Source organism: Rousettus aegyptiacus, unplaced genomic scaffold (genome assembly GCF_014176215.1).
Source record: "Rousettus aegyptiacus isolate mRouAeg1 unplaced genomic scaffold, mRouAeg1.p scaffold_m13_p_11, whole genome shotgun sequence".
Classification (NCBI taxonomy): Eukaryota; Metazoa; Chordata; class Mammalia; order Chiroptera; family Pteropodidae; genus Rousettus; species Rousettus aegyptiacus.
Window position 1 is genome coordinate 49,018,866 of NW_023416286.1, and position 24,321 is coordinate 49,043,186.

Genomic DNA, 24,321 nt, shown 5'->3' on the forward strand with positions numbered 1-24,321 from the left:
CTTGGGGAAGGCAGACACAACAAAGGCAGGCAGCGCCAGTTTGTCTCTTGATCTGGGTGCTTACACAGGAATTTTCAACTTGTGAAAATTCATCGAGCTGTTTGCTTAAGATACATACGCTTTTCTACATGTGTTACATGTCAGTAAAATTTAATGATGGGAGAAAATTGAAGAGGGAAAAAGTATCCCCACCCCAAGGTAGGGTACATGTACATACAGTACCTCCTCCGGAAACAGTAATCTGTACCTGTCATGTTCGTTCTTAATGGCCTCTTTCTGATTCTTACAGTCAGTGCACCACCCATCAATATCATGGATCTATAACTTAATCAAGTACTTTATCCCAATAATCCAGAACCAAGATATCTTGGTGTACTGCCTTAACACAAACTCTATTCTCTCCTCCATTCCTTAAAAGTACTATAATCTCATTTACAGAAGAAACGCTTAAGTAGTGAAAGACCCAAATTCTATTCCAATGGTTACTGTTGCCTAGTCCCGTGATCTTATATAATTAACTTCTCTAAGCTTCAGTTTCCTCATAATGTATTTTATCAAATATAAGATGCCAGAAATTAGACAATGCTCTGCAGTTTTATATTCTTCCAAATATTGTCAATTATGATACACCATCAACTCTAAGATACATGCTACTTTCAGACATGTAGAATTTTTTTTTTAAGTCTTAGAATTGATTAAATATGATACTTTGTTAATGGTACAGAGGAACTGAAAAGATTTTTTAAAAACATGATACATTTTAATATACCTTGGAAATTAATTTTGTGAACTCAATAACCAGGGCTGGCCCAAAGGAAGCAGTGGGGACCACAGGAGAGGAAATCCTTTAAGGGCTCAGGGCTCTCTCTCATAAGTTAAAGATGATGACAGCAACAACCTCGCAAATATTCTCCCAAACTTTGAGGAAAACTTCAGAAACCCTAGGTCATACTTATTAGGAGTCGAAAGGGTACAGCAGGGACATGAGAAACCCCAAATGTATTCAATAAAAGTCATTTAAGAATAAAAAAGGAGGAAGTCGACCTTAAATACGAGAAAAACTATGACCCAAGTCAACAGCCCGAGTCTCCCCATCTCATTCAATTATGGAGTCACTTTCTGGGAGTGAGAGGTACATTCAGAGCACAGGGTCAGATCAAGAGCTCAATTTAGAACAGGATATTAAAAAGAGGTTAAGAAGAAATCACCCAAGAAAGACTCAGAAAGCAACTGAGAAGCGCCACAGTAAAAAAGTTAAAAGGTCTACTTCAGTGCAAACAAAATACCAGAATTGTCCAAATCTGCCTCCACCATAAGGCAGAAAATCTGTCCCAGAACAGATCGATGATGAGTTCATAGACACAAGATTATGCAGACAATCAGCACCAAGGTAGTAGTTGGGGAAGACATTCTTAAATAGAGATGTGAGCAATTACAACTGCACCCTGAAAATACTGATCCTTACTTTGGGGATGGTAGTGCCTTAAACTATTTCGAAACTAGGCTCTGAAATTTAATGAGATCACAAAATTAATGTTTGAAAAACTATAATTTGCTTTTTTAGCTTAATTTTTTTTATTACGGAAAATTTCTTAACATGAAAGTAGAGAATGATAGGTATATCTCCATGTACCCATCGCTCAGCTTTAAATAAACATTTTGCCACTTGTTTCATTATAAATTATTTTAAATTCAAGAAAATTACCTCAAAGTTCCATTAACAATACATACAGAAAAATAAGGGCAAATACTTATTCTTATCCAGAATGGTAAGAGAAGTCTTGCCATGTTCATTTCGCTAGCAGCTGTGTCTACCAATCATAGATACAAAGACAAGTGATACAGCTGAGGTCTTTTCATTTCTGCTGTAACTTAAAAAAATTTCTCTAATGAAAAATTAATCCTACACTCATTGTGATCTCAGTAAAATTCATTATCCACATGACATTTACCTTTACTTCAAATTCTACATTTGCAATCCAGTTCTCATTTAGTCAAAAATAAACAAACAAAAGAAGATGAAAACGCCATAAGTGAATAGATGAGACGGCAAACATTTCTTTACCCAAAGTTCACTGATTTCTGTTACATTTTGCTCATGTATTTAACAAAGCTAATTTAAAATATTTTTCAAGTGGTTTGTGTATTTTTTTAAATTTGGAATCATAATGTTCCCAATACTCTACAAAATTCCTCTACCACTAAACCCTACACCTCACCATGAAGGTTATTTGAGTTAGTCCAGGTAAAGCACCTAGAATAATGTCTGGCACAGAGAAAACGACTCAATGCATGTTATATTGTATATAAAATCAAAAACAAGGTAAGAGGACTCCTCTAAGAGGAAAAACAGTCAAAGATAAACAGCAATCAGTTAGCTTGAGTTCAAAAATTTCAAGAACACATAAAAACTATATTTCTCTATAGCTTTCAGTTTTTAATACCACTTTGTGAACTAAACTCAAATTTATTTCTCTCTACAAAATACACCCCTAACCAAATTAATTTTTATTTCTTTAGGGTTACCATTAGCTTAATAATATTCCTTTCTGTGTTAAAGCAGACAGAAAGCTGTAGTTCTCTGAAAACTAAAAGAATTGACTTCTCTTCAAATTTGTGTAACAAGATCATGTTTCTAACAAAATAATTTACTAAAATATTACATGAAAACAAAGTCACATCACTTGCTAATCAAACTAAGTGCCAATCACCCATTAGCTCAAAAGAGGGCTCGGCGTGTTTTCACAATGACAAGCAGAGCTGCCTCATCCTTGTCAGCTGACTTGGCCCCTTTCCACACTTTCTCCATTCAGTATTACACTTAATTCTCATTTCCAGTTTCACCGTTAATCCTATGTTCTTTGTTCAGAGCCTATAGCCTGACAATTTATAAATGGGTTTTTCTTCACTTTCCAGGATGACTGTTAATCTAAGTTCCTTACCCAACTCATTACTCAAGGGAGTCCTTTCATATACTGCATCCTGACTCAGTAAAGCACTCTAAGTTATGCTTTCATAAAGAGAAAACCCACCTTTAGTTTTTTTAGTTTTTAGTTATTTCTTCTCTATACAGCTAAGTATTTTAACACATATACATTTCTTATTCCCACAGTTCTGTACATCTGTACATAGCAGATGAGAAAATACTATGCAAGTGATTAGAGAAGTATTTAAAGCACACATCTCTGTAGATACAGATTTATGAATCTTAAAATGTAACCCCCAAAATACACGAGTTTCCCAAAAGCAGTCATTAAGCATACTATCCAGTAAATTTGGTGATAAGCAAATGCCAAATCTGAGTAAAGAAACAGCACGGGCAAAGTCAAACCGCCCCTTGCTCTGCAACTCTTAACAGAGGCATGTGCGTTGTTCCTGATACGCCTACACACACATTCATTTCCCCAACACATTCCAATTTCAATAACCAACTCTCTCAAACTTACCAAACTTCGATACTGGCCCTGGAACAATTTTGAAGTCCGACTGTGTGAAGGCTGGGATCCCAGGGAGTCAAAAGACTTTATCCGATGAGATGAGGGCCGGGCACACACAGAGTCACTTCCAAGTCCAATGTCTGAAAAGGTCGTGAACAGAGAAAAGAGGGAGCTGAGATGCCTGATACCACGTACCCTCACTGCACACCAGACTCTAAACTGGGGCAGCCACCAAGGGACACACCGCAGACCGCCAACAAAGCAAGCCATTTATGCAGTAAACAAAGCACAGATTCTATCTGCTACAGAAATGACTTGTACTCATTCCCCAATCACCTTTCCAGAAATTAACTGGAGACAACTATTTATCAGTTCTTCTCTAGGTTAATTTTCAGATTTGTGAAATGTTCTGTTTTTAACAGTTTCCTTTAATCTGGAAAATATAAGCCTCTCAAATTCAAATACTTAGAGTACCACCCAGGTCTCATTCCCAAGACATCACTACTGCACACCTACTTCTTCAGGATCACACTTCACACAATTAGCAGCAAGAATTATTTGGTAACAAAAAACTCTTATTTAACACCAACAGAAAATCCCCTTGTATTTTTCAGCCAGAGACCCTTCTGAGGATTATTTCCTCAAAATGAAGGTAGCCCATGTTTTACTCACCTCATAAAGTTGTTGAAAGGATCAAAGCAAACAAGTATTAGAGGGCTTAGTTCTCTCTCTGGAGTCTCTTCATGATTAGACACTCCATTTAGGCCAACCAATAAGTAACCATTAGCAACTCACTTCTTAAAAGTACTTTTTTTTTAAAAAAAAAAAAAAAAAAAAAAAGAGGCCATGAAAAATTTCCTAAGGAAATCACTATTCTGAGATACATGTGCCTAGTAACTTCCTAAAAGCTACATGGAGAGTCTTCTATAAATATATCCTTAACTGATGGTCTCCAGATCTATTTTTCTAGCAGATCTGTTTGGATTGGCTTATAGTCATAAAATTTTGACATAGCTGTCAACTACTTCAGTCTGAGGATATCATAGGAAAACCCAGATTTCCAGCTGTTCTTGAAGCACAGGCAGTGGGACAGTCCCTGGATGGCCACCCAGCAAACGAGTGCTGTGAGCGGTACCGGGGATGGTCTCCGAGCACAGAGGACCCCCATGACAGGACTGTAGCCTAAAATGTTCTGACTTAGTTTCTCCCAGGCACAATGAAGTAAGTCACACCCCATCTGAAGGGCCAGGAAAAAAATGGGAAGAGACAATGACAAAATAGACAAGCGGTTTCTGATCAAAAGAGACATATCAAAGTCTAACTTTCCTCCATAAATCTGAAATTAAAATCTGTAAAGGTAAATAGAAAAATAAAAATGACTTTAAAAGAGCCACTAAATCCTTTTTGAGCCACACAGCTCTCCAAGACAGAACTTCTCAGGGCTCATGGGACAGGCATAGCCTCCCTTAGAGGAATGTGGTCAGAACCTTTCCTTGCCTCCCTGCGGTCTGGGAGCTCACAGAGGAGCACACTGTGTCTCCATCTTCAATTACCCCTCCCCATGATATGAGTGGAGCTCAAAACACTGTAAACTGAGTACCCTAAGTGCCTTACAGTCCTCAGGAAACCTGGCCTAAGTAGGTATTTACTGTAAAGGCCAACCCATTGACTACTCCATTGTCATGATCACACCTCAAAAACACTCACTGGATCTACTAATAAATGAGTTTCAGTAAGTGTAAAAATACTAATTTTTAATAAAAATCACAGAGAAAGGTGCTTCTAGCTCCAAGACAGCCCATGAGTATAGCCATATGAACAAGATGTTTCTCCACTGCTATACTTTCAGGTAGAAATCACTCTGCCCACAGAAAAGAAAACACCTGATATCTACCTGAGGACCTAAAATGGGAGATTCTGATCCGATAAGAAAAAAAAAAAAATCACAGCAAAAGTGACAACAAAAACATAATGCAATACAAGCTTATTTTTTTAATTCAATAATGCTCATTTTGCCTTGCTAATAGAAAAGCAAAGGTTTTTGCCCTGTTGTCTTCCCACCCCCTTGAGTTCAACTGAAAAAGGTCTTACCTGCTGTTACTTTATTTAGAGTCACTAAGGAACTGAGGACCTTGTTAAAATTCTGCCCCTGATACAAATCATTTGCATCAAACGTCTGAAAGGAAAAATCAAATAAGCAAAATTAGTAGTGTCTTGTGTTGGATGTAAGATAAAGTTCTCGCAGCAATGAGAGGACCATGTGTAGGATTTACAGATATCCTAAAGATGAGGCACAAACCAGGACCAGTGAGCTCAGCTTGTGCTATGAGGGTGGGAGGTCCAACCAGAATCTCATTTAGGTCACCTTAATCCTGAGCCTGAGAACAACTCCCCATCCTCTTTTATAACCGAATGTGGGAGCCCTTCCCAGGTTAGGGAGCTGATTCTGGTAGCACTCAGTGAATGCTGGGGTGATTTCACAATCTTTCTCTCCTTAGGTTAAAGCAGAGACAGCAGGGCATGCATACTACAGATTTCCTCTCCTAGTCTCGGTAGCTTCCAAAGCTAACAGCACCTTTGAGAAATCGCAGACATAAGAATGGATATGAGAATAAAAAGGAGGGGAAGACAGGAGATGCAGATTCCAAAATGAAGGCAGGTAGTCTGGGTAAGTGGGGCAGCAGGGGACACTCCACCCTGAGGGCAGAGCTCTTGAGGCCAGACCAGGACTATCTAATTAATCTGCATTTTCTCCAATCTCCACCACCTAGGGAAATGGGGAAAGATGGGAGTTAGTTCCAGCTTGTACACGCGCATATGCACACACAAGCTGAAAAATAAAGCGCATCAGCTTGTTTAGATACCTTATAGCTAAGTCTATAATGTGCCTGTACACATGTTAAAACACAGATCTCATTCCCAAATACTATCTGAAGACTATATATATCTTTTGATCACCAAATAACCGCCCCAAAAAGAAATTTTAATAGTCGAATTATTTACAACTCTGTGCCAGAGAAATATTTAAAAATTCTTTCAAATTTTTATAACAAGATATAATATTTAGATACCAAAATGTAAATTATGTTAACATAACGTCAAAAGTTTCTCTCACTGGGACAAAAATGTACAAACATGACAACTCATCCAGGAATATCAGCAGAGAGGGCCTCGACTTCCTCTCTCAGTTGCCTGCCACCTCTCTCCTCATTTAGTAAGTTCCTTCACCTCACAGGTCCTGCCAGGAACTACCCTCTCTTCCTGCCTCCCAGCCACCACCCCCTTTCCCAATGAACTTTAATTCATCTGACTTCTCCCAGCCTCGCTTCCTTCACCATACTCAGGTCTCCTAACCAGGCTCCACCAGCACATTCATCACAAAGACAATTTTATATGCAATGTGTATATGCCACTTTGGACTATAAAATCTACAAAAGCAGATTTTACAACACCGAACATCTAGCAAAACAGTCGGCACACAGTAAAAACTCGAACGTTTGCTAAATGGATAAATGCACCAATCCATCCACTCATCCACCATTTAGCTGTACTAAATGTCACTATGAGTGACATTCACACAAAGAGCACCTAAGAACTAGTCCAAATCTGAAGTATTGCTACCTTCTTCAAAAATCATCTGCAGTTAATGATCTTCTGCATTTAATTTCCGAAATAATGAGTAAAAATTTTAAGGTATGGTTAAATATGAATAAACAAAAAAAGGGAAAATTCAGATGCTGAAAAACTTCAGGGAGGCCATCAAATAGTGCAGAGAGGAGCTGAAGCTCACTTTTCCAAAAACTGAAAAAGGAAACTAAATGGAGCCAAAAGACTTAAGCAATATGAATACATCTAAGCATTGTGTATAAAGTTAATGATGCCATTTCTCATATAGTTGAAGTACATATTCATGGTGCCAAATCCTTTGTATAAAAAGAAGTACCCCCGAAAACAGTCTTAAGAATCACTTTATAATACAGAATTTAATTCATTTGTTGTGTTATCTATTACTTAAGAAGAAATTCTAAATCAAATAAGAGCATTATCTAAGCTGATATATACACATACATTTTTTTAACGTGTTAGTTGCATTTTTTTAAAATAATTAAAAGTATAACCTCACTAGGCCTTGGTTTCCTTAGAGAACATGAAAGTTCCCTTACTTGTAAAATGCTGGAACAAGTAATCTGCATGTCTGTCTTTCAGCTTTAGAGTTCCAATTCTACAGCTTGGAAAATTAAAACTGTGATATTCTACAAAAAGAAATATATATAAAATGTCCACTAACCTTCATTGTGGTGAGGCGGCGAGTCACAAAGCCCAGAAAAACAGGATGTTGAAAACTGAAGTTTCCTGTTATTCCTGAACTATCTCTCTTACTTGGACACCAATACCAGGAAGCGTCTGGTTGGCGAAAAATGCCCACCAATAGAATTCAATGTGACATCAGAACCTAAGCGAATTCACACATACCCTACATTTCTTAACAGGAAGCTACACAATGAACTGAGACAAATACTTGCCATTGAGAGAGAAAAAAATAACACATATTCTGAGGCAATTAAAATGTTTTAAGTGCTTCTCCAGAGAAATATATTAGACTGTGCCCTGAAATTGAAATCTATTCAACAAAAAGCAAAACCAGAAAAATCTTAACGTACACAGAATTTTTGTACTATGAGAACAAGAGGGAAGTCTTATTAGAATTTTTATAAAAATATCTCTGCAAAAATAAGTCAGCCTGTGTATGAGAATGACCAGGACATTTAGCAAACTAAATTGTCCCCTGGGACACTCAGTGCTTAAGGAGATAAAAGCCCTCCAAGCCTGGCCCACGTCACCACCTAACCACTGGTGCTCTAACAACAGAACACTCTCACCCTTGGCTGTAGTAAGGAGCAAGAAGAGAAGGCAACAAATACTGTGGTCCCTTTTCTTTGAGTGACAATGAGAGTGGTTCTCAGAAGAGGTTGGGCTGCACATCAGGATCTCCTGGAACTTTAGAAAACCAAGATACTCAAGCCATGTCCCAGACCAATTTAAATAGAATCTCTACAGAAGGGACCCAGAATCAACATGTAATACTCTCCAGGTGATTCTGAGTGGCCAAATATGAGAAGCACATTCCCCAGATAGGTAAGAAAGGTCTCCTGAATCCTCACTCTAGACATGCTCACTCCTCACACCCACCCTTCATAAACACACTGAGGGAATACTCAATACCCTATAGCTCTTAGAATCTATCCAGTTGAAAAATGTATTACTAAAAACTTGCCTGTACTTTCACCTTTAAGCAAATTAAATATGCAGTAGAATCATCCAGTATTCTCAAAAATATATATATCTTACCAGTTTTCCACCAAAAAACCCCTCATATTAAATTATATTAGTTCATTTTTAATATCTTACTTTTAATAGAATCACTACTACATGAAATACAACAAATACAAACCACATAGAAACCAGGATATAAAAGGCCCAGAGTATTCAAAAGGGACATAAAAATACTTTCTCAGAACTCTCTCAAGCCTCTATGGGGGAGAGAGGTAAGGCTGACCCAACACTACAAGGCATGTGGTAAGAAAGAGGCAATACAGTTCTGTGAGACAAAATAACCCTTCTGAACTTGATGGCTACTCACTGCTGGTTAGCCTTACACAACTTAGTGAAGCCCTCTGGGCCTCAAGTTTCTCATCTTTAAAATGGGAATGAGGAAGAGACAGGATATTGATATGACAATGATGAGGATAAGAAGCGGCAATGTACAAATGCCTCACATGTTCAAAAAGAAACAAAATTAAAAAATACTCTGCATCTTTTAAAAACTGACACATCAACAACTATGTTCTACCAAGAAAAATTCTTATTTTCTAAAATACAAAACAAAATTACCAAGGAAAAAAAGCTTCCTCGACTGTCCAGAGAAAAGGCCACGAGTCTCCACACCACACAGCGTGCACATCAAGCAGCTTCTGCAGAGCACACACTTCACATACCATAGCTACTGCAGCACATACCACACCACACACCGCACAAACTGCACACATACTCTGACACCAATCTCCACTGATATGTATCAGCAAGATTCCAGCTCACATTCCAACGGGAGACTGTCTTACCCCATGTCAAAACACTAAGGTTCCCATCCAGAATGCTCACCCTTGAAGCTGCTGATTCTGACACAGACCTCTGCTCCCACTCACCTTTCAGCCTCAACACCATGGACTCTTTTGCCACCCTGAGGCTCATAAGGGGAAATACAGCCTCCGGCTATGTGCAGTCAGGTCTCTTTTAAGGCTGTGGATGTGTAGGCTGCACCTGCTACCCAGCACGAAAACAGCCACTCCCATTTGGGAACACTTCCCCAGAATTATCACTCCCCTGTCTGCCTGACACTGAACTATGCAATGCCTTTTTCCACTAATAACTGACTGAGAATCATAGCCAACTTCACCTGAACCCATTTTTAAATATATCACAAAATCTAAGCAGTGCTGTCAGCAAAAGTAGGGGTGTCAAGAGAAGGCTGCAGCTTTTTTCTATCAAGCCCTCCACCAAAAAAGCAGGAAATTAAACTATTTTAAAGGGAAAAAAATGTTATAAAATTCAGGGTGATGAGTGTATTCCATAAGTACAATTAGAGATGTTTAAAATAAAAAAACATTCAAGTACAGACATGGCAGAATCACCCCAAAACTAACAACTTCCTTTGTCAGGAAAAAGTACTAAATATCAAAAAGACTCTAGCCAAGAATATATCATTATTCTCCTTGAATCAGTCAAAGCAGGGCACTGTTATAATCTTTCTAAAAGTATCAGCACAAATACTCTTTTTTTCTTCAGAGGCTAAACTAACTTTTCCCATGCAAGTAGGGAGCACAAGGCATCACTGACAATCCCTGTCTAAAAACTCAATGTAGTGGCCAAGAAATGTCTTCAGGGCAAAAAGACAGGAGAAGCTCTTAGGCATGGCCTATACTTTTTCCTCTAGTTTATTCCAAAAGCACATACGTCCTATTCCTCTATTGGAGGAACACCTGGAATCACATAACCCAGAGGGTTAGAATTATCTTTATAAACAAAAGAGCACCACATCACTAACCCAGCTGATACCGAACCTACTAACAAAGACCTCAAGCTCATTTTTTTGAACACTGGCTAGTCCTGGATATCATCTCACACAAGGTACAATTTGAAGAAAAACTTGAAGGAAAAGGAAAACCAACTGATATAAGAAAGCTCTGAACACAGGAGTAGCACAAAGACAAGAAAATGAGACTAGAAGGAAAACAAGCCAACTGCAAGTGGCAGTCACTACAGGACACACAGGACTCACCTGTCACACTGGGTCACTTTGAGAGCTCTATCAGAAATTAGTCTGGGACAGTCAGCATAAACCAGGCCCACCCCAGACAAACCAGGTAATACAACTTCCCAAAGTCTACGATTTCCCAATCCAAACCCAGAAGGATGGGGAAGGATGACATGCAAGCACAGGCCTGCTGAGGGCCAACCCACCGCTGAGCACTGGCCCCTATGGACAGGTCACTGCACAATCTACTCACCATTTTCCTAACTTGGGAAGGGAGAGAAACTCAACTAGCTGAACTTTCCAGGATACCTCTGACACAGTGTACTGTTTAAAGAATGATTCCCGACTTCAAGCAAGGGAGAACCAGGGTGAAGAGACCCGGCAAAAGAAAAAATGTAGGGGAATGAAGGTGAGGGGTGGGAGGTTCAGAAGCTGGTCTTCCTGACATGCCTTTGTAAAGGCAGGAGGAAAAAGAACCAGAGAAAATGAGTTACAAGTCCATAAAAGGTAAGGCATTCCTCCATACTAGAGCTGCATCCCCTATGACAAGGTTCCAGAGAAAAGAGGCTCCAGGCTCTGGATGACTTAGAGAGGGACAAAAGAAACTGCTGCTGGGACTGGGTGACAAGGAGACTACCAGGCTCATGTTAGTCAGTACTCTCCCAAACAGGATACTTCTGAAGGCTTAGCAGGACCCCCTTTCCAGCAGCAAGAGAGGTGCTCACCCAAGCCATGGCCTTCCCTCAGAAGAGGCTGAGGCTGCCAAGAGCCCCACTGTCACTGTGCTAGATGCTACAGCCACAGGCCTTGAGAAGGGGAAAAAAAAAAACCACATGCCGTAAGACTTCAGAAAGGATTTCTGAAAGATGGCAACTGTGAGTGGTCTTACCACACGTGCAGATACTCAGCTGTAGACAAGAGGCAGAAAAGGAAGGTGCACCGACTATATCATAAAGATACCATCTGGCCTAAAAGGCTCTGTACCCCACCCAGTGTCCCTCTCTCACATGTCTTACAGAGGCCCGGAATAATCAGCTCCTCAGAATACTCACACTCTGACCACTAACCCCTCTGTAAAAGAGTATCAGTGACACATCACCAAAATGGCTAAAACTGACTGTGAAAGACTTGGCAATCTTGCCCAAACTCAACTCCCTAGCCTTAACTTTTGCTAGTCCTCTAAAAATACCCTATTTCAACATATTCTTTATATCACATTTACTATCAAGTTTAGTTCCTAAACTAACACCTGAAATAAAGAGGGCTTACCAGTACACAAGGAAGATGGGTCTGTGTTACACACATCAACCGTCACCAGTGCCCATCTGGCAGGACAATGTTACCAGGGTGACCCCCATGTGCACATGTGAAAGCTCCCAAATGTGTAAGCCTCTAGAAGACAACTTTGATTTAGCAAAAAGAGCCATCATGGTTTTCAGGAAAGCCTTAATCGACAGAATATTGTTATGAAATACAGGTTTCAAAGGCACAAATTATAAGAGCTGATGCTAATCCAATCGAGAATTTTCATATTCATCACACTATTTTCCAACTTCCTTTGTCTAATTCAAGTCACCGCAGCTCACTGTTCATTGCTTTCTCCCATTCACGACCCCTCCCCCCGCCACCAGAAGAGAGGTGTGAGCCCCCCCTCCACTGCCACACCTTCCCGCGGACTCCAGCCACGGTGATGTGAGTGCACACGACATGCACCATCTCTGAGTGGGATGAGGCATGCAGGCTCCACGCAAAAGCTTTAGGAGCTTGAGTGTTTCAGCCAACCTCTCTGTTCTTTTCCTTTAAATGACGGCATACCATATTCTTTTCATGAGAGGAGTCATCAGTGAAGCTCACTCAAAGGGGGCCATGGCCTTGCCTTTAGGAGGGAGGAGTATCCAAAAATGTGAGGACAGTGCTTGAAAACCACTAGTGTGGCCACCCACTATGGGAGTCCTACCTTCACATGCCACTTTTCTCTTTTAACTGAGTTACCACATTTTCTAATTAGATACAGCAGCTATCATTGCCATTCTGCAGAGTGCTGATATACCTGACAGAGGTGGAACAGGGTTCCCCATGGTAACGTGAGGATGTCTGAATCTTAGTGAGACATGAAAGGCTCCCCCAAACCTCAACATCAGAGTTTGCTTAACCTTGGTTTCCAAATTCATAGATGATATTGGAAATCGAGTACCTTCCACATATCACATTAGAAAAACAGAAAAGCAAACTTTACATCACAAAATAGATCGTGTTATACATCACATAATGAAGATCTTGTTAGCCAGGAGTCTTTCAATGGCAAAAAAATGAAACTCAACTCAAACTGACTTAAACGAACAACAAAAATTACTGGTTCACATAACTAGTAAGTCAAGAATGGCATGAGCCACCAGCACAGAAATGGAAAGCTTAAGGCCATCTCTTTACTCTGCTTTCTTCAGTATAGGCTGCAATTTCAGGAATGTTCTCCCTTGTAAGGCAACATCACAGCCAGCAGCTCCAGACAGCCAAGTCCACCACCTCGGCTACACTTGGCTGTCCCTGTCTGAGCAGCAAGGAGAGCTATGGCAAAGCTGCACGTGTGACTCAGTATGAGGGTAAGGCGGCCAGCACAGCATGGGGACTAACCAAATGCAGACTAATGGGATTGATATAGGATGACACAGTAGAAAAGAGCTCTATCACCACAACTGCTTTCTCACACACCCTCTCCAGAGTCTCATCAACAATCAACAACCTGGCCTGATCACAAAAACCCAGACATCACCAACCACAATGGACTCTGACCCATCCGGCCATACTAATATGAAAGCAAATGTAGATGACTCCCACCTAAATGTCATCACTGGCTGATAACATCTCTAAGTATACCCCACAAAAAAAATACCCAGGAATGTGGAGGAAAAAAGTCTATCTTCCACTATCTCTGCACTAATGGAAAGACCCCTACAGCATAAGGCCAACTAAGCACTTTCTCAATTCATGCAGCTTGAATATTCCAAATGCAACAAGCCAGGTCAGTTCTTCCAATGAGTTTTTGAGGAAGCTATTTTTGACATAAGAAATTTACTTTTGGCACAGTTCTAGAGTGTGGTTCATGAAGTTTAAAAATATAATTTTGTCCTATCACATTGTCAAATAGAATTTGTGATTTTAGAACAAGATGAGTAAAAATGAATCTTAAATAAGTTGTGCTATTTAAGTTTAATGCAAATGGTCCATATTGTTGGGGATATGTGAAAAACAGATCCAGCAGTGAATTTTCGCCTTCTTGGCTTCTGTAGATTTTGTACTTAATTCCACCTACTCCCACACCTCACAGATAAAATTAAAGTTTGAGGATGTATTCCATCAATACATATAGCACTTTCACCCAACATGCCCCCAATTTCTTTCAGTTTAAAATGAGAATTAAATTGGTCAATTTTGTGGATTCTACTGTATCAACACCCAAAACACAAGGACAGGGACCACCTACAAAATAGAAATACCAGCCAAATATTTTAGGTACAGCTTCCAAGAAGTGCTGAGGGAGAGGGGAGGACAAAGTCCTAAGAAGAGAAGCAAGACAACTGAGCAATGAAAGCGTTAAGCCTTCATCACAAACAAATAGCCATGGAGGCTGAAGCATGGGCAGCAGAAAGAAGAGGGATGTAGCATCATCCACCGAGAACAAGTGTTGTGTTAAAAACTTTGTGTCCATCTTGTTTTACAAATAGCTGTTGAAAGGAGAGGTCATCTGGCTAGGAACCCAAGAAACAACATGGCAATGGGTTCCCTGGATTTTCTTTTTGCTTCCACTGTCCCAGACTAGGTTCTAGAAAAAAAAGAAAAGAAAAAAAGAAAACTGCAGCCTAAAAACACCAAAAGGTGCAGACAAAGCAGCCCCACGAAAAGCGTGCTCGCCAGCTATAGCATCAGGAAAGGGGCAGCCCGACAGATAGGAAACGTCTAGACAGCAGCACCACAGGAAACGTGCCTACCCTACCCACTGCAACACAGTGCCCCTTCCTCCACCCTGCCCACCATGCCCAGTGGAGTCACACTGTTTTCTCATCTTTCATACAAGAGTAAAGTTTAAGATGTTAAGTCAAGAATAAACAGAGGTTTCCAGTATATTACTTAAATTTATAAAAGTAACTACTGAAAAATTAGGATTCACCAAACAGTGCAATTAGTAAAAACTGGGATATACAGGAGTTATGAGGGAGGTGGGAGGGGAGGCAAGTTTACTCAGTCCTTTTCTTTCATGGAGATCTTAATGAAGGAAGCCGCAGTGGGATACAGATGAAGAACTGGATTAGAAGAGAATTTCATAGATAAAAAATGTAAAGGGTTTTGCAATGATTAGCTATTAAGACAATAACATAAGAAAGTGCAAGTACTTTATAAACCATTTGATGCTATGCAAATATAACTTTTACCATATGAAAAGTTCAAAGGGAGTTTGATCAGAAAAGTCAGAACAGTAGATGGTGTTTGACAAGAATACTTTAGGGTAGATGTTATCAGAACTTTCAGATATTTAGAAACTTTCACGGAAAGAAAAATAAGCTTATAAACAAATACTTTCATTCAAAATGTTTTTTGTTTAGGAGCCAATACTTCTATCTAAATGCTATAAAATGTTCTATCTCTGCCTGCCCTTCTTTCTATGTAATTTCTAGTTTCCAGTATGTTTATACTGTGCACTATGTCAAAATAAGTACCATTTAATAAAGCTTGCTATCATGAGCATAATGACACAATGTGACTACATTGCGACTGCTGCATTTCCAGAAGGCCACCATTTACTGGTCTTAGTTCTACCTTGTAGGGCTATATTTGAATCCCAAGTGCTGGGCCCAATTTCTATTACCTTAGAAAAAAATGTTTTTAAAATGTTTGGGCACCTGTCTAGGCTAAGCATTCCTCTTCCATGCCTATTATAATCTCCAAAATAATACTAAAACTTTCCCCACAACGTACGAGGTTATCACATATCGCAAGCAGTTAGGCCCCGAATACCACAAATTCAGATTCCTATTTAGGACAGTTTATCAAAAATTCAGGTCATTTTATTGATTCAACTCAACAAATCAACTTGAGAAGCCCCAGAGGCCAATCGAGAAGCAGAGGCAGGCTTTACTCACCCAGATTTTTGTCCACCCACCCTGTCAAGCCTCAACATTTCAAGGGTCTCTTTCTCTAAATCCCAACCCCATGACGCTGTCCCTCTTGCAGAATTTACAGAAGCTGCCTGCATCCTAGTTATGTGTATTGATTTTACTTGTTACACAGTGCTCCCCAATGCTACCAGCAGAGACATCTTGAGCATCTGTGCATTTCTCAGGGCAGGGCACAGGCGCAAGGACTGTCCTTATAAATTATGTGCAGACTAACATCGCCAGAAGAAAAACTTCCGTTTTCCACTTGCAATGAAATACTAACTTGCTCTTCAATATCATATTTTTTAGAACATATTCTCTCCTAAAAAATGCTCTGGTCAAAAAAATCTCATGATCTCGTCCTGCCTGAACGATGCAGCTATCTTCCTAAGAATTTTCCCAGTTCAGTTTATGTGAAATTACCTTCTCTTCCATGGGTTAATTATAAACTAAGATTCCAACAAGATGCTGAAAACTAAGAATAAGTTTCCAGGTCTTGGCAAAGAGATCTCAAATTTGAAGTTGGGACAACATGAATCTTACAACACAAGCTTCCCATCCCCTACACTACCTTGTCTTAGTCCTTCAACCATCTTCATCTGATGTTCTTCAAACCCCTGACCACAATCCATAATAAAAGTTGTATTTTACATTATAACCCGTACACGCACACAACACGCACACAAAATCCATACTTAAGCAATTTGAATTTTTAATAAATTCACCACCAAGAGATAAGCAATTAGCAATGTAACAAGGACAGAATTTGCTCAAGCTTTTAATAAAGTTGTTAATGATTCACTGGCTCTAATTTTTTCATTCTCCAAGTTATAAATCCTTCACTACATTGAATGGCTTTGACTGAGTTATTCACCACACCCAAAAAAGTGATGGGAAGATATATAGAAAGCTAACAGTTTGCAATTAAACATTTTAAATCTTGTCAATTCCATCTCGGTTGCATGGTACAGATAAATTAACACATGTATTAAGAATTCAAAATACATGAATGTTATTGACACTACACTATATAGTTCCCTGAAAAGGTTAACTGCCCAAGGGTCCATAATCTTCCCTCAGTCCTCTTCCCTTTTACGGAGCTTTCACCAACTGTACTGCTACCATTCCCTTGTTTTAGCTGATCTGTAATTCTAAATTTAGAAGTTCTAGACTCTCCATAAACCTGAATTCAAATACCAACTTTGCCACTCGGTAAATGTCAGATGTCAAGCACATTTCTTAACCTCTCTACATCTGTTTCTCCTCGGTGTATAAAGGCTAACTGCATCTACCTACAACATTGCCCTGTTCTGGTACTTAGAAGCCACGCATAGCAAGCAGTCTCTATTAAGTTGCCAGTATGAAGTTTTTAAAAGTATTACATTTCTATCTGTTCTCCATTTCTATTATTTTTTCTCATACGTGCAATGGAAAATGCCTTATCTGTTCCTTCTTATTCAAGTAACTTTTTTTCTATTCATACCCGAAGTCCACATGGATAAATTCAGCTCATGGCTTCAGTAAGGTTCAGAGACTGATTGGTTGCTTGATGATGGAAAGCTTATAAAAAGGTAATACAGGGCTCAGATGTGAATGACTAACTTCACAAATGATAACATAATCTTCAGGTTCTTAAAGCAGAAATAACACCTTTTACAAGTTGTCAAAATGCAACTTTCTAGCTTACATGCTCAATACTACCCTCATGCCAAAAGGGCCCTGTACCATTTGGCTACCACCATGACAGTAATTAATTCAGAAAGGATCATGAGGGAATGCTAGGAGCGTAAGGTGAAAGGTTTTGGGGCACGACCCACAATTACATATTAAGTATAAAGAGAAAGGGCATCTTTACAATGGAGAGAGATCTGGTGAATGTTACCTTAGCTAAGTGATGGAACTAAGCATGAGCAGTATGGAGTGTGTTAACATTAAGCACTTCCTTATATGACCCAGGGGAATACAGAATATCACTTCTGTAGAATTCTTGCCTAAAATGTTTAACCTAAATCAGATCCTGTCCAGACTGTGGGACACTCTACATGATAACGACTCTGCATCAGTCATAAATGCTAAAGGTGGAGAAACTATTCTGGAAACAGAAGAGACTAACAAGGCATGACAAGCCAAATGCAAAGCATGATCCTTGTTTGGAGACTATATTAAAAAAAAGAAAAACCTACAAAGGTCCTTGGAAACCATTGGGTAAGTGTGATGTGGACGATATGTGAGACAGTATTACTTAAACATAAAATCGCTTGAGTGTGCGATTAGTTACCTTGATTATGTAGAATGTTCTCATTATGTACATGCTGAATATTGAGGCAAGTATCATGAGGTCTACTGCATAGTTTAAAAGGCTGACAAAATAAAAATATGGTAAAACACTCAGTGAGAACAGAGGGGCAAAAGTGTGTATACGGCAATCTAAGTGAAGGAACAGAATGTTTACACTAGTCTCCCAACCTTTAAGTTTTAAATTGTTCAAAGTAAAGCAAAAGGGGTGCGTATTATGAGGCTCTATCTAGCATCCCCTCATCATCATCTCTCTTTTAGAAAGAAAATGAAAGCATTTCACTCATTATCCACACTTTATAAACAAGGAATCAGATAAACAATCCTGATAGGCCCCATGTCACTACTTCAAGATTTGATCATTGCCACACACACATCCCTCAAATTCCCACATCTGGATTGGCCTGGTTTTGCAACGAGAACTGGTGGAAAGTACTTTCCTCTTTGCCTTTCCTAAGCTGGGCAGGATTCTTGGCTCTTCAAGCATGGGAAAATCATGTGGTTCCCTCTCCCAGCCAGATCTCTTGTGACCTCACCACACCCTGATTTTAATGATACAATTGAGTCAGTGTTAAAACTAAACTAATTAAATCACAAACTCTCCAAGGGGGCCCTAGAATCAGTATTTTAGAAACTCCACACTCTGCAACCCAGGACACTACCTGTTACGTCTTCCATGGAGAACTAGTGTACACATTCCATTATCATCAAAGTGGGAAATATTAAGAGTCACGGGAAGTAATATCATATGATTTCTCAACTCAAGGACCAGTTAGTTTCTCTAAGCTATCAGAGAAAACAACCAATATAGACTAATATAAATTAGATCGGAAATACATATTCTGCCTAGAGAGTTATTTTTTTAAACATACTGAATGCAGATTTCACATCTAAATATGATCTGAAAGGCCTTGGGTTTTGTTTGCTTTGTAGTTATTCACAGGAACATGTCTTTACTGGTTCCTAGGACAGAAAGCAACTCCTCAGGGGACATAACCGCCTCAGGACAAGTATCTGTCAAGAAAAATAAGGGAAGAGAGATTTCCCCTTCCTAAAAGATCAACTGAGATTTTGATTTATTTTTAAGTAAAAATAAAAGTGATGACTAAAAGATATTCAAAGAAGCCTGTTTTACTAGACTTAAAAAAAAAGTGAGAATTAGGAAGTAAAAAAGGGGAATGAAGTCAAAAGGCAAAATACTGAGTGACTAGAATTTTCTATGGACAAAGATATAAGGCAGTCATGCCAACTCAGGATTCTCAGACTACACATGCACATGAGCTCCAGATTCACATTGTTCCCACTTATCGCTCATGACTGACATAATTTTTCACAAGGTCTTATTGGAAAATAAGAACTTGAACCCTCGATAAAGCATTTTCCCCACCAACTAGCCAACACTGGAGCTCTTCAGTCAATTGCAAAATGCACATGTGACCTAACAATATTCAAAATAATGCATTTCACATGCAAAAACACACTTCTTTCTCCCACTCTAGGTCAATGATGACACCCAGTGACACCCAGACACCTGTGTGGTCAGTCAGGGAAGCCAGCTCAGACAAGCCAGCATGGAGCAGCAGCGGTGCCTAAAGTGACAGCTGCAAGTGCACCACTGGCTGCAGAGTACAGCCCTCTTTTCACTTTGCATGCATGCAGAACGCATCGTATCCAACACCTAATGCATCTTACCTCAATCAAATGCCTCTACCTACTTCCAAAACCACCAACAGGTTATGACCATTTTCAACAGGAGAAAGAATATGGGTTCCTTCCAGAGATAAAAAGTTGATGAGTCACATACAGGTTTAATACGCAAATGCCCTGCTTCCCCGGATTCTCCTATAATCGCCCACAGTAGGGACTGAGGAAACTTACTGTCCCTGTGTGTGGAGTCTGAGAAAGCTCTGGACATTTTGCTGACACATCAACCCCAACAGAGGCTACATAAAGCTTCTGTTCCACTGCTGCTCTCTGTGGAACATCCTCAGTTTCTCTTATACGAGTCACTGAAATCTGCCAAATAGTTTTCTAACCAGGCTCAAGATCCTTTCCAATTCTAAAACCATATGATGCTAAACACTTTCTAGAAAAGGGGAACTGCCAGGCCCCCAGGCTGCCTCCCACTGTGCTCCACCAAAGATATGCCAGCACCAAGAAGAGCTAGGACCACACACAACTCATCAGCTATAGTTAGGCTGCATGGCACAGCTAGCTGCCCAGCCTCCCAAGCTGACCCTTGTTTATTAGGATCAGCAGCCACATAGTTCATGAAATAAGAAAAAAAGGCTAGTTGTTCAGTTATACTTTGGCTAGCAGTTCATGAAGCAAGGCCCTGAAAGAATAAAAAATGTAAGGAGTGATGAGAAAGAAGAGTAAATTTTTGAATGGGGTAGAAGGTAGAGAGAAAAGGCTAAACAGACATGCTGAGCCCCTATGCCACTGGTCTGGGTGGGGCACCCCAAGTGGTTGTAATCAATTCAATGAATATCTACTGAGTGTCTATTAAATGAAAGACACCAAAAAACTTAAATATCAGAGAATCTGCCCTCAAAGAGCTTATGAACAGACCAAGGAGACACAGGTACAAGTAATGACTGTGTTGAAGATGCCACAGAGGCAAATGGCAAAAATAGTCTGAAAGACCTTAGAAGTAGTGACAGAGACAAGGCTGGCCAGCTTGAAAAGAGGAAAACCATGCATATGGCCACCTCAAGCAGGGGCTCCAAGAGCAAAAACAGGACGGGCATCAGGAACACCACATGTGATAGATGCTGGCACAGCCTGGCTCCCAATCTAAACCTGGTCCCAGTGCTCATTAGCTGAGTGATTGTGGCTCGGTTTCTCTTGCTCAGTTTCTCTTCTTAAGTTAGTCATTACAGGTTTTAACAACATCCAGGATGCCACCAGAGCAGTGCCTAGGACCAAACACATACCACTATTTGTAAAATGAGCCAATTAACAACTACTAGGACATCTCAAATAGTTTGACATGCCTGGAACAGAGGGTCCAAGAGCATAGGGGAGGGCCGGGAGAAGTCCCACCCACTATGACAAGGCTCCTGGACACGACCCTCTGGATGATGGGGATCAGGCACAGATCGGCTGGCAGCACACTAGGCTGGAGGGAACATGGACCATTGCAAAGCTGAAGGCAGCACTACACAAGGAGACACACATAGGTGTATAATCAATACCAAAATAACCAAGGTAAAGGGCCAAGTGTTGAAAGTTTGCTTCTGGGGCTGGAGAGAGGTGGGAGCTGTTTCTTTCTGAGCCTGAGTATACTTCTTTTTTTTTTCTTTTTAAAAACTATGTATGTCTTACATGAATAAGTTTTCAGATGCAACCTGATGACATGCCCTTGGATTCCTCTAAGCCCCTATGCCTCTACCTAAGTAATATTTTTTTAAATGTTTATTTCAAATAAGTAACAATTTTAAAATGGTACAAACTTTTCAATTTTTTTAAACTGGATTACACTAATCTATTAATTCTAAAAAATGTTTTTTACTATCTTAGTGATTATTATTGGGCTGTTTTATTTATTTTTACTTTATTAAATTTATTGGGATGACGTTGGTTAATAAAATTATATGAGTTTCAAGTGCACAATTCAATAACAACACATCATCGGTATATTGCATTGTACGTTCACCAAAGTTAAATCTTCTGTCACCATGTATCAGAAGTATTTTCAGTGGCAAAAAAAAGCCTCACTATTTTACTACGTGTATTAAGTAACTGCCGAAATAAGTAGAGATACGAGTTACACAACTTTTAAGTGAGACAGACCAGCTGCATAGAAAGGACTTAACAATGGTTGCCCAAGGAGGCTTAGCAGGCAGACCTAAGATATCTGTGTCCCACATCAAGGACTTAAAAAGGGAGATGAGAATCATGAGCTAAGTCTTGTTACTAAACTGGTAGCTAGTGAAGGATAGAAGTTTCATTGAATACTACATTCCTGACTTTGCAGGAATCTTGCAAGTATCTAGCCCAATGCTCAACTCTAGCTAAGACTCCTTCGTGGAGGCAATGGAAGAGTTAGACACAGATGAAAACATACTCTCCAATTCCTCCAAGGACCTTTTCCTCCCCTTTCACCCTGAAGTTCTCTCACTAAGAAATGAAAGCTGGCTCTCACTTCCCACCCTCTCATCATCCCAACACCTGAGGATGTTTTTCTCAAAACGATCTTTTAAAAGAACAAAATCATGAGTCTATATCACCTCCTGCCATTATCTGGGAAGCTGTGACAATTTTTAGTGCACAACAGATGACATTATCTTGACCTTATAGCAGAGGAAGCACTTTCACAGCAGGCATGGACACACACTGAGATACCGTATTGTCTTATTCTTACTCCTTCACCTCCTCTTGCCTGGGGTCAGGAGTACAGTTTATTAGCTTACCCAGCCTGCTTGGACTTTAGCTTTATTAACACAATAAATAACAGGAGCTTAAAATATGTGAGCCAGCCTCACTTTTCCCTTTTTACACTTAATTCCAACTTACTTTCTGGCATCTCTTTGGGAAGTTTATGGGTCTGCACTGTTCAGGACTCATCTGGTGAGGTGGGACAGTGGGATGTTCACTAGCTCTAGAACTTGGGCACGTGCCCTACTTCCCAGTGTCTTAGTTTTCTAATCATACTTCAGAATAACTATATGACCTAATAGAGTCACTTAAAAATTAAGTTAATACATGTTTTAGAACAGGGTCCAAGACATCATAAACACTTGAAAAAAAAATTATTCTGGTTGTCTCTTACACACCACTAAGAACAATGCCACTAGGCTGGACCAACTACACAATTTGCATGTTGCATGGTCTGACACAAAATGAAAATGCAGAGCTCCTTGTTAAAAAATTCTTAAGCATTCCAGATCTACATGGGGGGACAGGCACACACGCACGTGCATGCCAACTCTGCCTTGCAATAATTAAATAGTTCAACTACTTCCACTCCAGGCGGCAGCATACCTAGAAGCCCAATCTGTTGAGCCACTGGATCCAAGTTCAAATCCTGACTCTCACTTGCTGGGCTTTGACTTGAGACCTCTTAACCACTTCACATAGCTATCTCATCTGCAAAATGGATAAAGTACCATCTTCTTTGCAGGGTGTTTGGGAGGATTAAACAAAATAGTACATGAAATTCCTAGGTACATAACCTGTACTCAACAAATGTCGTCCCATTCAATTTCAAAGATGACTGTATTTCTCCAGCCTCTTAAATGATCTAGGACTTACACTGTCCAGTGTGGAGGCCATTCACTCTGTGTGTTTTTGAACACTAAAATGTGGCTGATCCACAGTGAGATATGCTGTGAGTGTGACAAATACCAGAATTTAAAGGCTACCGTAAAAAAAAACAAAACAAACAAAAAAAACCAAGTAACAAGCTCATTAATATTTTTATGTTAACTACATATTGAAAGAACATTATGGATATGCTGCGTTAAAGAGAATGTATTAAAATTAACTTCATGCTTTAGTTTAATATAGTTACTAGGAATTTTTAAATTACAAATGTGGCTCGCATTATATTTCTATTGGATAGTGCTAATCTAGACAATGAAACAGCCCAAAGATCTGAAATGGAGGTGAAGGTCTAGCTGTCCACACTGGAAAAGCAACCGGAGCACAGACATAACTAACTGTTCACTCTACGGAACAGTTCAGCAAGGAACTAAGATAAGACAGAGTCAATTTTGACACTTTTTGCCAAGAAAAACTGGAATTACAACGTCTGAGTAGAATTTCACTTTGCTTTTAAGTACCTATAAGATGTCTATTTCATCTCTCAAATGACCCTTTTTTATTACGTAATTTATCTCAACTTCCTTACAAGGCAAGTTCTGGTAAAAGTATGAATAAATTGACTTGAAGAGTTTATTCAATAAGTAGTTAATAATGAAATCTTACCATTTGCAACAACATGGATGGAACTAGAGTCAAAGAAAGACAAATATAGTGATTTCACTTATGTGTGGGATCTAACAAACAAAATGAACACAACAAAACAAAACAAAAACAGAACAAACTGGTATTTGCCAGATGGGAGGGAGAGTTGGCAGGCTGGGTGAAAAAGGTGAAAGGATTAAGAAGTACAAATTGGTAG

The 24,321-nt window shown here is 39.6% G+C and overlaps 1 protein-coding gene across 4 annotated transcripts in view; it reads right to left on the reverse strand.

Annotated features, from left to right (window-relative positions):
• ARHGEF7 (Rho guanine nucleotide exchange factor 7) overlaps window positions 1-24,321 on the reverse strand; it is a 129,319-nt gene that overhangs the window by 72,725 nt on the left and 32,273 nt on the right. For 3 of the 4 annotated variants that reach the window (XM_016145274.2, XM_036228801.1, XM_016145277.2), the window contains exons 3-4: window positions 5,529-5,613; window positions 3,447-3,577 (exon numbers count right to left, since the gene is read on the reverse strand). In XM_016145274.2, the coding sequence (XP_016000760.2) occupies window positions 3,447-3,577; window positions 5,529-5,613 (216 nt within the window). Of the gene's footprint in view, window positions 1-3,446; window positions 3,578-5,528; window positions 5,614-7,725; window positions 12,314-24,321 lie in introns of those variants that run through there. The other variant, XM_016145276.2, reaches the window with a different exon arrangement.